Source organism: Strongylocentrotus purpuratus, unplaced genomic scaffold, assembly GCF_000002235.5.
Source record: "Strongylocentrotus purpuratus isolate Spur 01 unplaced genomic scaffold, Spur_5.0 spur5_scaffold_6, whole genome shotgun sequence".
In the NCBI taxonomy this organism is placed as follows: Eukaryota; Metazoa; Echinodermata; class Echinoidea; order Camarodonta; family Strongylocentrotidae; genus Strongylocentrotus; species Strongylocentrotus purpuratus.
Genome location: NW_022145612.1, coordinates 1740687 through 1757312, shown reverse-complemented (window position 1 = coordinate 1757312; position 16626 = coordinate 1740687). Strand labels below are relative to the sequence as shown.

The 16626-nt window shown below is 36.9% G+C and overlaps 2 protein-coding genes across 2 annotated transcripts in view; one reads left to right on the top strand and one right to left on the bottom strand.

Moving 5' to 3' along the window:
• Positions 1–6183, bottom strand: part of LOC577803 (ATP-dependent RNA helicase DHX30) — a 29207-nt gene extending 23024 nt beyond the window's left edge. The window contains exons 1-2 of the mRNA XM_031000359.1: positions 5834–6183; positions 1198–1481 (exon numbers count right to left, since the gene is read on the bottom strand). Coding sequence (XP_030856219.1) covers positions 1198–1481; positions 5834–6071 — 522 coding nt within the window. The 5' untranslated portion in view covers positions 6072–6183. The remainder of the gene's footprint in view (positions 1–1197; positions 1482–5833) is intronic.
• A 65-nt stretch (positions 6184–6248) lies between these two features.
• On the top strand, positions 6249–15661 carry LOC588015 (ribulose-phosphate 3-epimerase). Its single transcript, XM_787717.4, has 8 exons — positions 6249–6476; positions 9319–9483; positions 10137–10213; positions 10625–10656; positions 11102–11209; positions 12985–13119; positions 13652–13738; positions 14676–15661. Exons 2-8 carry the CDS (start codon positions 9353–9355, stop codon positions 14796–14798), a joined length of 693 nt encoding a protein of 230 aa, XP_792810.1. The 5' UTR covers positions 6249–6476; positions 9319–9352; the 3' UTR covers positions 14799–15661.
• Positions 15662–16626: the final 965 nt, after the last annotated feature.

Sequence of the window (16626 nt, the reverse complement as noted above, 5' to 3'; positions counted from 1 at the left end):
AGCTGTTTTAATTTGTTTTTAATTTGAAATCCAAGTCCTTTCACTATAGCAATGATCATATTATATATAATTATTCATGGTAATTGTATGATCTCCCAAAGCTGTTTTAATTTGTTTTTAATTTTCCAAGTCCTTTCACTATAGCAATGATCGTATTATATATAATTATTTATGGTAATTGTATGATCTCCCAAACCTGTTTTAATTTGTTTCTAATTTGAATTCCAAGTCCTTTCACTGTAGCAATAATCGTATTATATATAATTATTTATGGTAATTGTATATACACTGTACTTATTTATTTACTTATTATTATGTACTTATATACTTATTATATTTTTTTTTACTTATTAATGATTTAATTCATCCATGTGTTTTTTTACCTTGTTATATTTTTTGTTATGCATTTTATATTGTTAACTGACTTGTTTAGTCTTCGGACTTTTTAATCAGTACTTGAATTAAACCAAATATCTATCTATCTATCTAAAACTGTAAAAAAAACTGGATTAGGCCCTTTTCGTAATTTAATTAAAATTTAATGCACAAATCTTTGTTAGGTTCATTGTTACAAATTATTTTAATCACCTAATATGAATAATTGTATTGCAAATTTTCTATAGTCAGAATGCATGTTACATATATTAAACATTGCTAGGTAGGACAAGCCATTTGTTTATCCTACCTAGCAAAAATTAATGTATGAAATTTGCATTATGACTATTGAAATACAATTACTTGTAACAGGTGAATGGACAAATTTGTAACAAGGCACTTTAATAACAAACATTGGTGCATTAAATTTGTTTACATTATGAAAATTGTCTATTTGGATATCACAATTGGTGAGCAAATGCAATGGAGAGCAAACAAGATGTAAGCTACAATGCATATACACTCAGAAAGTATACTATTTCTAAAATGATTCATGGCTAAATGTTGATTACGATGCCAAAAGAACCTAGGTTACAACATTCAGCAACAGAGTAACCAATAGGGTGCTTCCATGCAATAAGTCCAGTACAGCATGTGACTTTTATCCATTTATTTCATTGATTAATAAAAAATCTCTTGGTATGACAACAGAATAATGGTTCTCTCTGGTATCACTAACATTCTGTGGTCATATCAACAAATTGTTCACTTTTATTTGATGAATTAAATGGAAAAGTCATGCACCATACACACTGAAAGTACCTTTAATCTAGCACAAGCCAGTGCTGCTGCTACAAGCTCTGCCCCCCTCTTCTTTCTGCCTGACCCTTCCACCGCCATCACCTCCGGCCAGTTGAGAGTCAAGATGCTTTTCTTTAGAACCTGAGCACCCTTCTTCTCTGCGGGTATATCCTCTGTCTTGTACGTGACCACATCCTGAATAGAACTGCATTTAGCATTGCTGAGGATTACATTGTTAAGGATACCCTTTGGGTTGGGGAATGTTTTTAGCAGAAGCTGGTGTTCTTCACTCATTCCTGCAATGGCTTTTATTAAAAAGAGAAAGAAAGTACATGTAAAGCAACTTCTTCTTCCTCTGCGTCTAGTAATCTTCAAATATCTATGAAGTCCATTATCAAGATTAGACAAACTCAGTGGAACAAGAAAGATCAAATATGAAATAAAAAGAGAAAAGAACAAAAAAAGGACCAGTAGATTAAGTTGGTCTTAAAAACTGATATATTTATGTGCATGAACTACAAACCACAAGCATGAAAACAACCAATGAACCTAAAAAAGAAATTATTGATCAATCTTTACACAAAATCAGACATAAGATTGGAAATTACTGAATATGCATGAATCGAAGAAAAAGAGCACTTTGCAACCTCATGCATATTCAACAATTTTAAGCGAACGGCGCTCTACAATGTACATCATGAATATTCATATTTGCTGTGCTGCTTAACGCGCATCCATACTTTCTCTTTGCCATGTTGAATCAACGATACGCAGGTTATAGGACGATTCATCACCCTTTATCCCATCAAAGACTTTATCAAATTATAATTTCAACAATTTCAAGTGGCTGGGACGATGCCCAAGAGGAGTTAAAAAACATTGTTAGTCAACATTGTAATTCTAGAACTAGGCCTACCTCTTCACATTTCTGAAAAAATGTGATCCAACCCTTCGGGGCTCCCGGCTCCCTGGAGTTAATGTTCATGTTACTTAATTGTTTGCATGTATACGTATAGACAGAAATAACCGTCTGATATGGGTCATTTCTTTAATAAAACTGACATTTGTTGACATTCCCCATATAATCGGAGGTCTAGTGGAGCCAGACGTAGCTTAGTCTCGGTGGAACAACCGACGATGTGGTAACATAGCACCTGAGGAGTATGTTAAACTAGGGAAAAACAGTGCAGCATGGATATGTCACTTGTGCGGCTTTCCTAACTTTTCTACATCATTTGGTAGTGATGACTCGGTTTTAGACATCGACAATTCATTTGCAGTGTTATCTGAAGATGAAAGTAGCTCACAGTCCGACTTAAGCATGTCGTCAGATGAAGACGATAGTGTGACAGATAGAAGTACAACATCAGGTTCTGAACCAAAATCAAAACCTAAACATAGGCGATTAAAGCTTTTGTCCATTAACTGTAGAGGGCTAAAAAGTAAGAAAAAACAAAGAGACTTGTTAGGTGCCATTCAACAGGAAGATCCAGATATCATCTGTGGCTGTGAAAGTCACCTGGAAGGAAGCTACTATACTAGTGAAATCTTCCCAAGGAACTATGACATCTACAGGAAAGACAGGGACAGACATGGGGGAGGAGTGTATTGGCTTACGCAAAGACCTGCTTGGCATGGAAGAGGATAGCCTCCAAACAGATTGTGAATCGATCTGGGTGAAGATCTTCTTTGCTGGAAAACAACCACTCTATGTCGGGTCTATCTACAGACCAACAGATCGGGACACAAAGCCTCTGGAAGAACTGGATAAAGCCCTAAAGAAGCTAACCACCAAGAACAGGCTACCTAATATAATTCTAGCAGGCGACTTCAACACACCAGATATAGACTGGAAGACCAACTCGATTAAAAGGAAGCCTCAGTATGGCATGGAACTTAACCAGCTCCTCTTAGACACAGCAAACGATAACATGCTAACTCAAGTCCAGCACAAACCAACAAGGGAAGGCAACGTTCTTGATTTATGTTTCACCACCCTACCTGACCAGATAAAACAAGTGGACACAGCTCCAGGCATATCTGACCATGATGTGGTAAATGTTGAGATGGACACAGCAGTCAAGTATAGTCGAAAACAGCCAAGGACTGTGTATCACTATAACAAAGGCGACATGAACGGAGTCAGAAAAGAACTAGAAGACTTCAAAGAATCATTTCTTGAATCTGAGCCTATGACAAGGGGTGTTGAAGACAATTGGAGCCAGCTGAAGAATGCAGTTTTCAATGCCATGGACAAATTCATACCCAAAAAGAAGCTATCTTCCTGGCAGCATGTACCTTGGATAAACAGTACCATCAAGAGAATGATCAGAAAGAAGAAGAGGGCATGGAATAAAGCTAAGAAATCAGAGCTTGAGAAAGACTGGGATAAATTCAGAGAAATCAGGAAAGCAATAAAAGCCAAGATGAGGAAATCCCATGAAGAATATGTGAAGGGTATTCTAGAGAACTCACTGAAAGAGAAACCAAAGAAATTTTGGTCTTACATCAGCAGCCTCAAGAAAGACGCCAATGGAATACCAACTTTGAAAACAGATCACGGACCAGCGACAGACAGCAAGATGAAGGCAACAGCACTGAACCAGCAGTATCAGTCAGTATTCACAAAGGAAGATACTAACCACGTCCCAACCAAGGGCACCAGTCAACATCCATCTATGCCATGCATCTAGTTTAATACTGATGGAATCAAAAAGCTGTTGGAGAACCTAAACCCAGGGAAAGCTCCGGGACCAGACCAGGTACCAATATGCATTCTGAGAGAAGCTGCACAACAGATAGCTCCCGTTCTTCAGGTCATCTTTACTCAATCCTATGTAACTGGAACCTTGCCTCAAGATTGGCTCACAGCAAACATCGTAGCCATCTACAAAAAGGGTAATAGAAGCCTCCCAGTGAATTACCGCCCAGTGTCCTTGACGTGTGTAACAACTAAACTGATGGAACATATTATCTTCCACTCAATCATGGATCACCTGGAATTGCACACTCTACTCCAACATTACCAACATGGATTTCGGAAACAACATTCCACCGAGTCGCAGCTTGCTATAACAGTCGAAGAAATAGCGAGGGCTCTGGACCATCACCACCAGATTGATATGCTGATACTCGACTTCTCCAAAGCTTTCGACACGGTACCACATCAGCGCTTACTGGGGAAAATAGATCATTACGGCATCCGAGACAACACCAAGAACTGGATAAAGACCTGGCTGACTGCACGGACACAACGAGTAGTTGTTGATGGAGCAGCAACGGAAACCATAGATGTTGAATCAGGGGTGCCGCAGGGGACAGTTTTAGGGCCACTGATGTTCCTACTTTACATCAATGATATTGGAGAGGACATTAGCTCAACCATTAAGCTCTTTGCCGATGATTGCCTCCTGTTCAGAAAGATCGACAAAGATGAGGATGCCCAGGATCTACAGAAAGACCTTCAAAAGCTGCACAAATGGGCTGAAAAGTGGCAGATGCTATTCAATGCGAAGAAGTGCTACAGCATGAGAATTCACCGCAAGCAGAAACCCATCATCCTTAACTACACCATGGGAGATGAGGTGCTTGCCGCTGTTTCCAGCCAGTCTTACTTGGGGATGGAGATCCATGAAAAACTTAGCTGGAAACATCACATCAAGGCAGTCGCAGCCAAAGCCAACAGAACACTTGGATTCATTCGAAGAAACCTCAGCCTATGCTCATCTGCCATCAAGAAACAGGCATACACAACCCTAGTTAGATCACAACTAGAATATGGGGCAGCTATATGGGATCCATATCGGCAAAACCTGATAGATAGCCTTGAGAAAGTTCAGAGGAGGGGGATACGCTTCATCACAGGGAATCACAGCCGAGAAGACAGCGTCACGGCTATGCGATTGAACATCGGACTCCCAACTCTACAAGAGCGACGACTGAAATCACGTCTAGCCATGATGTACAAGATCCTCCACCACCAGATAGCCATCCCTCTTCCAGATTACATCTCACAGAAAGACAGAGCTACAAGGAGTCAACATCACCTTCGTTTCACCAGACTTGGTACATCCTCCGATTCTTACAAATACAGCTTCTTTCCTCGCACCATGAAAGACTGGGATGAGCTTCCTACAAATATCATTGAACTGCCCACATTGAAGCAGTTCAAGGAAGCCATCAGCTGCGAATAGTCACAGCATCATCATTATTTTTTATGATTTTTATGATTTTTATCATTTTACTTGCACCATAAACATGTATATATTTCAGCACAAATTTACACAAGCCGTCCACCGTCGGCAAAAGATCACCCTTGTCGAGATGCTGAGCAGGCTTTGACAAGTAGTAGAATAGAAGTAGAAGTAGACGATATAGAGAGACTGAAGCTTTTGGTCTAGTAATAGTATACGTACAAATACAATCCTCCCTTCACAAATATAGCAGTAAATATGGGAGAATCCTGGATCGCTGAACAGGCTTAGAATAACAACATCGTTGGATCAAAATAAAGATAATAGTGATGACTCTGATCACCAGGATCACATTCATTCTCAAATAATAAACACGACATATCATGATCATCAGCCAGGCAAGGATCATCATTCTCGTCGTTAGTCATGTTAGTGGATCACTAAAGTCAAAGTGTAATTCTTACCTGAATTCTTCTTCTTCTTCTGAGGTTTGCGAGAGCTCTTTGAAGCGTTTCGAATTGGAAAATTTGCCGAATTACTACACAGGCTCGGCTGCAAAACCCTCCATTTACTTGCCCAAATTGGGCAAGAGAGTACCCTCATTGGAATGGCCATGTTGATCATGAATTTCATTTCACAAATACTAAGCCGGGCAATTTGGCTAGAATTTGGATCTATTGCGAAATCCATGGAAGCATCCATTTGTATATTGCGCAATTCTAAAGGTATGTTTATTAACACTTTTCTGAATGATACATTTCTTCCGTAAATGTATAACTTTTTAGATCTTGAATTATTTTAATGATGATTGAAATATTAAATATTTGGAAATACAAATGATTTCAGACATCAATCAATCGATATTATAAATGCGCATAGTGAATTGATACTGACACCCCTACAACATAATGGATGTACCGGTACTGATTCCTCCATCCCAAACCACGTGTGTTGCGAAGCATGCAAGCTGCGTCAGGCAATCATAAGCCACTGTACAATCCACGCTATCACGTCGCCAGCGCCAGAGTCTACCCGGAAGCAAATCGGACCAGACCGCTGACAAGAGAACAACAACAGTTCACAGTCCAGCGAACGCCTCAGATAAAAGTAACAAGTTCATTTATATATTTATGCTAACAGAATTTGAGGATTTAATTTCAATTTTGGTTGGGATAACAGTAGACTATTACTGATAAGCATGTTTTTTCCATACTTTTCATGACATTTTTTGTCATTATTGATATTATTGTTGCACTTCAGGACTTTAAACTTTGCTTTGCTGTGTTTGTTTTGAATATTGTGAATGTGTTAATTTTACTGTGACTTGCTGATTGAATCCTTGTTGGCATTAGACCTATGCCTAAAATAAAAACTTGTTAACCCTAACCCTAACCCTAACCCTAACCCAATCCTATACTTTAGGGTGTTTTATTATTTTGGGTTTCTAACTTCAGTTTAATCCTAACCCTAACCCTAAACCTAACCCTAACCCTAACCCTAACCCTAACCCTAACCCTACCCTAACCCTAATCCTAACCCTACCCTAACCCTAATCCTAACCCTACCCTAACCCTAATCCTAACCCTACCCTAACCCTAATCCTAACCCTAACCCTAACCCTAACCCTATGATATGCACGTAGAGCTGTTAAAACTTAAATGAAGTTAGAAACCCAAAATAATAAAACAAGTAAAGTATAGGATTGCCGCATGTTTTTTCCATACTTTTCATGACACTTTTTGTCATTATTGACATTATTGTTGCACTTTCAACTTTGCTTTGCTGTGTTTGTTTTGAATATTGTGAATGTGTTAATTTTACTGTGACTTGCTGATTGAATCCTTGTTGGCATTACCATTAGACCTAGATCTATGCCTAAAATAAAAACTTGTTGTATTTATTGCCCTTTGCGACCGACCCCAAAATCTGAAAATCTACGGTCGGCATTTTAAAAAAGTATTTTAGATTTTTGAAAATTTAGATCTAGATCTAGGTCTAGATCTAGATCTAGTCCTAGGGTCTAGATAGTAGATCTATGAATACAAAAATTGTAGGTCTAGAGTCTAGACTAGGTTCTATTTTGTTTGTTTAAATGGGATATAAATGCATACAATCAAACTATTCCAAAATTCTCACTCGTGCAAACTATGGATAATTATGAGGTGAAAATGATGACGTTGAAACACATGTAGAGGTCTAGATCTATATTAAAGCATTAAAAACTGAGAAATATCAGCCAAAAGAGGGGGACAAAAAAAAAACTTTTCTGACCGACCGACCTACGTTTTGGCACCCAAAGGGCAATAGATCTAGAACAAGTTTTTATTTTAGGCCTTATCGTGATATAAGAAACCAGTTTTCTTCCCCCCCCCCCCCAGAGGCCCAGACACTTTTTCATGTCAAAACATGCCCTCTATACAATCATGTATAGGCAGGCTATAGGCCTAAAGAGTTGGGGTTTTCCACTTTCTATAATAATAATAATACTTATATCTAGTCAGTATGGCAGTAACTTAGTTATGGATTCTTATGAACGCAAATTTCTTCCTCGTTTTATGTTAGCTGGATCTACCTTCAGAGCCTGCATAGGAACGATTCAAACAGCAGGTTGGGTCACATTTTTTCTGAAATGTAAAGAAGTAGTTTTACTCACACCCTGTACATATATGCACAAGGATCCTGGCCAGCAGGCTCACTCAGGCTCCTCACAGGCACACACAGTGCACAATCTTCAAGGCCTTGAAGCAGCACTTTTCTGGGAAGAAGAAGTAGTATTAGTCACCATGTTTTTCGACTCCTATGGGCATCTGTTCAACTTCAAGTTCAACCACTTGAAATGATAATTTGAAGAAGTCTTTGATGGGAAAAAGGGTGATTCCTCGTCCTAATTACCTTAGTCTAGGGTAGTTTTTATATCCTAAACGGGTCAATCCGTCTAACACCTCCAGTTCTTAGATGCTTAACAGGGATTTTATATTTTGCATGGTATATAATTAGCACCCTATTCAACATTTCGAGCATTGCCTTTTCTCATTCACGCTTTTAATCTTCTTTTTATCATGTATTTCCACAGGATCTTAAAATCCTATCAGACCCTTTGCTCCTGACCTGCCCTCAAATTTCCTACCCTTTAAGCGTATTTTCTTATTACCAGTGAATTTGATACCCTTTTCACTTATTTTCCCAGTTCTGATACCCTTAACCCGATATGCGTGTTATGCGCCTGGTGAAGAAAAATTTCCCTTTTTACACGTTCCTTATGTACATGGATGATGTGCAGGCCTCAATAATCCTAATTTGGATTTATATAGCGCTTTATATACGAAATACAGTCTTGCTTACAGATATTATTATCAGATTCATTCACGCACAATGTGCACCATCTCCACTCCCTAGAAGGTATTTCTACCATATGGACACCATGGGGTCATATGACGATTACTAATACAAAGGCTTCTGTCATCCCACCTGGTCCCCATTTATCTGCTAGGTGTTGAGTGTCTAATATAGATTAACGCCTTTCCAAAGGACAGTAGTGCCGTGTCAGGGGTTGAACCCACAATGTTTGCAATTCAATTTAAGTGTCTAAACCAAACGATACCTCTCAATAAAATATAACTTTGACCTTAATATTCATATTGCCAATGAGACTTTACCTTTATCACATAATCTCAACAGTTTATACAAAATTTTCAGACAATTTTGTCTACTCTTGTTTATGATTTTCTGTTGCCACTCAGGCTAAAACAGTAGTTAGTTGATTCCCTGTTAAACATTTAGGATGGATTAAAAAAAAATATGCAGTTGTGCAGAAAAAAAAAGTATTTTTTATGTCCAAGAAATAAACTACAAGTTTGTGTCTCAATATTTGCGTCTAGGTCTAGTGCCCTATAAATTTGGAGTCGATGCACTCTGTTGATTGTATCCCCCATCTAAATTTTTTTTCCAGGTTCAGCCCATACTTGTAGTCCTACTTTGTCAAGATGGCCAGTGCTCACTATGAATGCAAGATTGGTCCATCTATTTTGAACTCTGACCTTTCAGCCCTGGCAGATGAGTGTCACAGGATGATGGACAGCGGAGCTGACTATCTACATCTTGATGTCATGGATGGGTAAGACATACGCCCACTGTGGCACTCTCCCTGTGAGACTCTCCCTGTGGGACTCTCCCTGTGGCACTCTCCCTGTGGCACTCTCCCTGTGAGACTCTCCCTGTGGGACTCTCCCTGTGAGACTCTTCCTGTGGGACTCTCCCTGTGGCACTCTCCCTGTGGCACTCTCCCTGTGAGACTCTCCCTGTGGGACTCTCCCTGTGAGACTCTCCCTGTGGGACTCTCCCTGTGGCACTCTCCCTGTGGGACTCTAGAGTGTACAAAGTGGTCGTAGTGATGCTCATAATATTTACTACCTTTTATTTGTAATCATGAAGGGTGACTAAGCGATGTAGTGATCATGCAGTCCTCCCCCTGTAAACATTAGCAAGATTGTTCTATTAAAATGTCCTGGGATTCTAGTTTTTGATGATTCTACTAGTCTTGCAAGGTGCAGGTGTGAATGGGGGGAAAAAAGAGTATAACTTGAAAAGAAATGTTCTTGAAATTTTAGTACTTGATATTGTTCACTGATGGTTCATTTATTGCATTATTGACTTGATGTCGTTGGAAATCTTAGCGCAAAACAGTTTGAGTGTGTGTCAATACAATGATAGTTTTTATCCTCCCTTTACAAGCAAGTTTAAATAATGACCTTTAATATCATTTTCTAGGCATTTTGTTCCAAATTTAACATTTGGTCATCCTGTTGTCAAGTGCCTGAGAGAAAAGGTCACCAATGCATTCTTTGGTAAGTTGCAGCTTTATCCAATTATTAATGAAATGTAAGAAAATTCATGGGTGTAATTACTTAAAGACTACAAGGCATTTTGGCTGCATTTCCTTCTTGCTGACTCTTATAATAATAATTTAAAGCCCCTTCTGGCCATGCCAGTTTGCCTTCATACATTGTATATTGTGTTGAGTCTTTTGTGCCTCTTAACTCTCCAAATTTAAATGTAGATGAGTTGGAATGGATAAGCATCCTATATCATTCTTAACCATAGAAGAAATAGATAATCTGGTGCATGTTTCCATAGATATGATTTGTGTTTTTAAGAAAAAAAGAAATACAAGTCTTTACCCTCTTCAATGTATAATGTTGTAATCCCAGTCATTTATATTCTTTTGTTTGTCAATTTATCTTTTTTTGTTGTTGCAGACATGCATATGATGGTTCTCAGTCCAGAAAAGGTAAGTACAATGAAGCTAAGGAGAAATTACCTTTGAGGGTGCATTATTTTACACTATTTCTGAATCTCTCTCTTGTAAAACAAATCCAATCACAGAACCTGGATTAATGTTTGATTGTGCAGGATTTGGGGGCAAATGACCAAGTACCAGCTTCACCATGTGATCACACTATTCTAATTTCACATTACTGTGGTTCATATTCAAGACTTTGTCAGTATTAAACGTGCTTAAACGATCCAACAGATACACACATCTCTTATCCTCTTCTCAGTACACTCTATCATTCTTAATTCCTTTCATAATAGAGTGCATACATAAATTTCCACTACATACATCCTGTACCTCTATCTCCATTGATAAATGTACATCAATGATTTATGTACAATACTTTTGTATATTGTTAGTTGCACTTTTTGCAATTGATATTGTTTTGTATTGTTTGTAGTGGATTGAGCCGATGAGTAGTGCAGGAGCTAACCAATATACATTCCATGTTGAAGCCACTGATGATCCCAAGATGGTCATTCGTCATATCAAGGAAGCTGGCATGAAGGTATGTACCCACCGACTCCTTGAATCTCTTTTGCTCATGTTATAATTAAAATTTCAACCCAACGCTGGTATTGCTTTTGTAAACACAAATGGGTTTAAAAAGGGTGTTTAATAGACTGGATAATAAGTTGTTTTTTTGGTACACAGGGCTTAGATATGCATTGAGTTTAACTGAGTAGAACACCGACCTTTGGCTATTCTTCTGACATTTTAATTCCACACTAAACCTAAAATCAAATTTAATAAATCAAACTAGACAGAGGTCTAAGTTTTCTCTTTCTTAAACATGGCTTAGAAACCAGCATCAGGTTAAATTTACTAAGCAGAATTTATTCCTATACATCTTTTTTTTTCTTAGCAATAAAGATGACAACAAATTTCTGGATAAAGAACATGGTTTCAGGTGATGGGTTAGAAAGAAACAACTAGACTCTTTATTTATGGCACTTTTTCATTTTTCTTACATTTTTGTCTCGCCTGCGTAGCAAAAAGCGAGACATAGGCGCCGCTTTTCCGGTGATGGCGGCGGCGGCGACGGCGACGGCGTCAACATCAAAAACTTAACCTAAGGTTAAGTTTTTGAATTTTTGGTATAATTTTTAAAGTATAAGTTCTTAGTCAATGAAACTTTTACTTTAGGGTAATCAAGTATCCCCAATCATGTGAGTAGAATTTCAGATCACAAAGTCAAGGTCAAAGGTCATTTCAGGTCAACAGACTTGGACTATGTTGTAGCATCATCATCGAAAACTTAACCTAAGGTTAAGTTTTTGAATTTTTGATATAATTTTGAAAGTATAAGTTCTTAGTCAATGAAACTTGGACTATAGAATTATCAAGTCTCCCCAATCATGTGAGTAGAATTTCAGGTCACTAAGTTAAGGTCAAAGGCCATTTAAGGTCAACAAACTTAGACTTTGTTGTGGCATCAACATTAAGATTTTCAAAATGCTTCTTCTTCGTTATTTTTCAACCGATTTTGATTCTGATTGTTTCATATGATAGGGCTAGGAGGGGATTTAAAATTTCTACACAGAATCGTGAAATTCATTATCTATGCTAATTTATGCAAAATCACAAAAATTGCTTCTTTTCCCTCATTTCTTGACCGATTTTGCCTTATCTGGTAGAGCTAAATTTGGAACAATAAACTTCTACACAGAATTGTGAGATTTTGCTCCATTGATTATTTATGGTACTTTATGCAAATGAAATGAAATTATGTCCCTTCCAGGGCATCAAATTTCTATTTTTTGACCAGTTCAAAAGTGTACCACATAAAATTTACGATATTTGTTGTTGTGAGATGCGGATGAGCGCTACGTCATTGATGTTCTGGTTTATCATATTGAATTGCGTTATGCAGGCGAGACCGCCGAGAGCGTTTCCCTTGTTTACCAAATTCACTTCCCAATTTTTCAATTTTAATTTTACATTTTTTCTTTTTCTTTTCTTTCACATTCTCTTCTTTTATAGTGTCCCTGTAAATTCACTTTATGTTGTATTTTTCAAAATTTCTTTCCTATACTTTAAATCTTGGAGACTTGATTAATCACAAAAACAGAATAAATATAATTGTTATTATCCTTTGGTGTTTTCTCATTTTTTTCAAGGATGTTGACCAAATCATCCCATTTTAATTGCCATTTTTTGTGTATAGCAATGACGTTAATAAAGTTCTTCAATTTTAGTTAGATAATTTGTGAAAGCACTCAGAGAAGTAACCTTAGTCCATATCATGACAGTTGAATTATTCCATTTTGATACTTTCTTTAGGTTGGTATAGCGATGAAGCCAGGTACTCCTATTGATGTAGTTCTGCCCTATGTGGAAGAAGTCAACATGGTTCTTGTGATGACGGTGGAGCCTGGATTCGGGGGTCAGAAGTTCATGGGTGACATGATGACAAAGGTACGTGCATTTTTACTTTGTCAGCTCGGCTATAACCTGGGTAATATGTGTAAAGCGCCATGAGCGTCAGAGTCTTGTGGATACCGGCGCTATATAAATATCCATATTATTATTATGTCCCTATCCTTGTGCAAGTTATTCTTGGTAAATACTGCCTTTCTGTTCGATTTAATTTGCATTGAAGCTTTAACAGTAACAAAATGTATAAATACAAGGTTTCTTGATTCTTCTTATATCACACAATGTAAGTTTTTGTCATTTAAACTTTCATTTAAAAGTCCCAGATATGTAATCCACGTCAACATTTAAAATGTTTGTTTCTTTGCATGTCCCTTTCAGATTTAAAAAAAAAGTTGAATTCTACCTGTGCCACTGAAATATGTTTTGGGAGATACTTTTTGTTGAGCAAGCCAAGTGTGACCATTATTCCACATTATTACATGAATGTAGGCAATTCTTTTGAAGTCATTTTTAACATAGCATCATATAACAACATATAGCTCTCTCATTGAATCTTTGTTTTTTGGTAAAGGTGAAGAAGCTAAGAGAGATGTACAAGAGTCTAGACATTGAAGTGGATGGGGGTGTAGGACTCTCTACCATCGATGCTGTAGCAGAGGTACGTCAGATGCTCATCTTATTTAAATTAAATGGACCTGAACTGGCAAGCAATTACGTTTAGTGTGTCAACATCCGAAATAATGTCTAAGTGGAGATTGATTTTTATACAATTATACATAGAAAGTGACACCACGTAAAGTAAATGTTTTCACCATCAGATGTGTTCCAGTGGACTTGTTATGGGGTGTTGTCCATATGTTAATGTCCGTTTATGTTACTTCAGGGTGAAATAAACAACATACCTGCCACCCTTTCATAATCAGGAATATTCTGATTTTCTGTATTTTTAGGACCTGAAAATTCTGAATAATCTGATTTTTCAAAATTTCGTTTTTTTTATTGTTGTAGTGCTAAAGCCAAATTAAGCTTGTTTTATCATGTGCCGCCATTTGAGAGTTCAGGTATTGTATGCGTTGAATGGCTGCATGATCGAGCAGCGAATTTGTATTAGCTTTTTGGTACAGATTTACCGCGTATTGCCAGTTACACTGCCTTTGCAAGTGCGATTTCTTATTTTTGAAGGTATACCGTGCTAAAAATTCCTAATTCTTATTTTCAATGTTGGCAGGTGTGAAACAATCTTATTTGAGGATCGACCTTCAAATTTAAATACCTTTACTAAAGACATAGAACTGCTCATATTTTTTAAATCTTAGCAAAATGTAGTGGCATGTAAAACTGTACCGGTATAACATGGCTGTATAAGCTCGTTCAGTAGGCATTCTAGGATATTATAATTTGAATTCTGGTACATATCTGTCCCAGTTAAGAAAGATCTGAGACAGGGTAAAATCAAATGTTGATATATTGCAATTGCTGAACTTAAACCGTTTCTCCTTACCGTTTTCTCAAATTCTTCTTGTTGTTTTGACATCTACTCAAATTCATCTTGTTGTTTTGACATTTTCTCTAATTGCTCTTGTTGTTTGATGCAGGCGGGAGCCAACATGATTGTTTCTGGTAGTGCAATCATGAAAAGTGATAACCCCAAACAAGTGATTCAATCTCTGAGAGGCAGCGTCCAAGATGCCATACAGAAGGCCAACCTGGAGAGGTAGCAGCAAAGTACTTGCATTCCACTTTGTTTTGCATTATATTATTATTTTATTGTACATTAACCTTGAGCATAAGAAATGGGATAATTTTTGTATTAAACCTAGGGGAAATGAGAGAATTGAGAAGTGATTAGGTTAATGTACCTGGAGAAATGTTATTTCCTATACATTGAGCTAAGTATTGGTAGTTCGTATCTGAGGTGAAGAATACTTGGATGTAAAATTTTTGGAAATGCATGTTTCATGAGAATGGAATGCATACAAATGAGGTTTAGCTTAGGGAAAGGGTAATAGCTGGATATATTACCATAATATGTGTCTGGTTACATATTTGATATGTTTCAGAATGTTTTTGAGTTATAAACTCATATTTGTACCAGTAAAGTCATGAATACCTTAGAGCACAGATGTCTAATTTTTAAAAATAAAATGTATATATATTGGAATTGAATTCCATACATTTGTTTGGCTTAGTAAACAAAACAAAACTATAATGATATTCATTAGACTCACTTATTCTTAATCCGTCAAAAAGGTCAATTGGAGTTAAACACCTTTAAAACTCACTCTTAGTTATGTTAATTCATTTTACACATTAATGCTCAGTATTAGGTTCTTTTACTGTACCTGTGGTTAGGAGAGAGATATAAAGATTTTATTTTACTTAACATGTTTTGAAGTGTTGAAATATGTATTATCCCCTTGTCAGTGTATTAAACAACACTTGAGATAGAAGTTATTGATAAATAGACATTGAAATGGGTCTTTTCCTATCAAAAAGAATTCAAAAGATAGATCCTTGTATTCCATGTGTAATGTTCAAGATATTTCATTGTTTTAGAATTTCTGTCAATTAATCTAACAGTACTAGATCTAGACAATTATTGTTACATACATGCCAACTTTTCAGATTAAAGAGGAACATTCCTCTTTTTGGGAGAAGATAATTATCATTTTAATGCAGGTGTTCCTCTTCCTGTACAAATTTGTCTATAGTATTGAATAGGAGAGTTAGGATTGTTCCTCTTTTTTTTGAAAATAGCACAATTTGTACAGATTTCTGATTTTCAAATGTTGGCATGTATGTTGTTAGTGTCCTACTGATAACTGTACATACCAAGCTGTACATGTATGCCGCCTGATAGGCACTCAATCATCATGTGTTCATGTCTTCCATTCGATTGTTATTTTGTTTTTGTAGTAGTAAATTTACTACATCCATTACTCTCACTTGTGTCAATACTCATTTAAGTCAAGTTTTGAATTCATAATATTTGGATTCTGATTGCTCTTTTATATTCATGTTCATGAAGACCATATTAACATGCCTTGTTATATCTAATTAAAGGTAATACCAATTTTTGGGGGAAATTTTGAATATTGGGTGGATAGTGATTTTTTATAATTTTGATATATTTGGATGCCCCTGTGGATGTATTATAAGCACATAAAAATTTAGCCCCCAAAACACTTCAGCTTTCAAGAAAAATTGAATATAAAAATTTGCCCGTGCTCCCTGTAAATTTTGGTACATTTCAAATGGCGCCTACGGCCGTACAATGGTAGCTGCGACCATGAAAATCTCGGAATATGTACCGGTAGTTGTGATATACAATTTCCAAACGGGAATAGCTAGTCGCTCGATTGTAGTCAAGAAAAATTATTTTATAGCTTATTTAATATCTTGACCTTGAGAGGGAGCTATACAACATAAAGAGTTTATTATTTACAATTTCATAACTTTAGGCTCGATTTCAACCGCGACAACGATCACTGAATATTGTAGGATCGCATATAAGCTTCCAATATGTTCATTTGAACCAAATGCATG

Coding starts and splice junctions, on each gene's coding strand:
- LOC588015 (XM_787717.4), top strand. CDS start 9,353: ATGGCCAGTGCTCACTATGAATGCAAGATTGGTCCATCTATTTTGAAC. Junction 9,484..10,136: donor CATCTTGATGTCATGGATGG/GTAAGACATACG, acceptor ATCATTTTCTAG/GCATTTTGTTCCAAATTTAA. Junction 10,214..10,624: donor GGTCACCAATGCATTCTTTG/GTAAGTTGCAGC, acceptor TTGTTGTTGCAG/ACATGCATATGATGGTTCTC.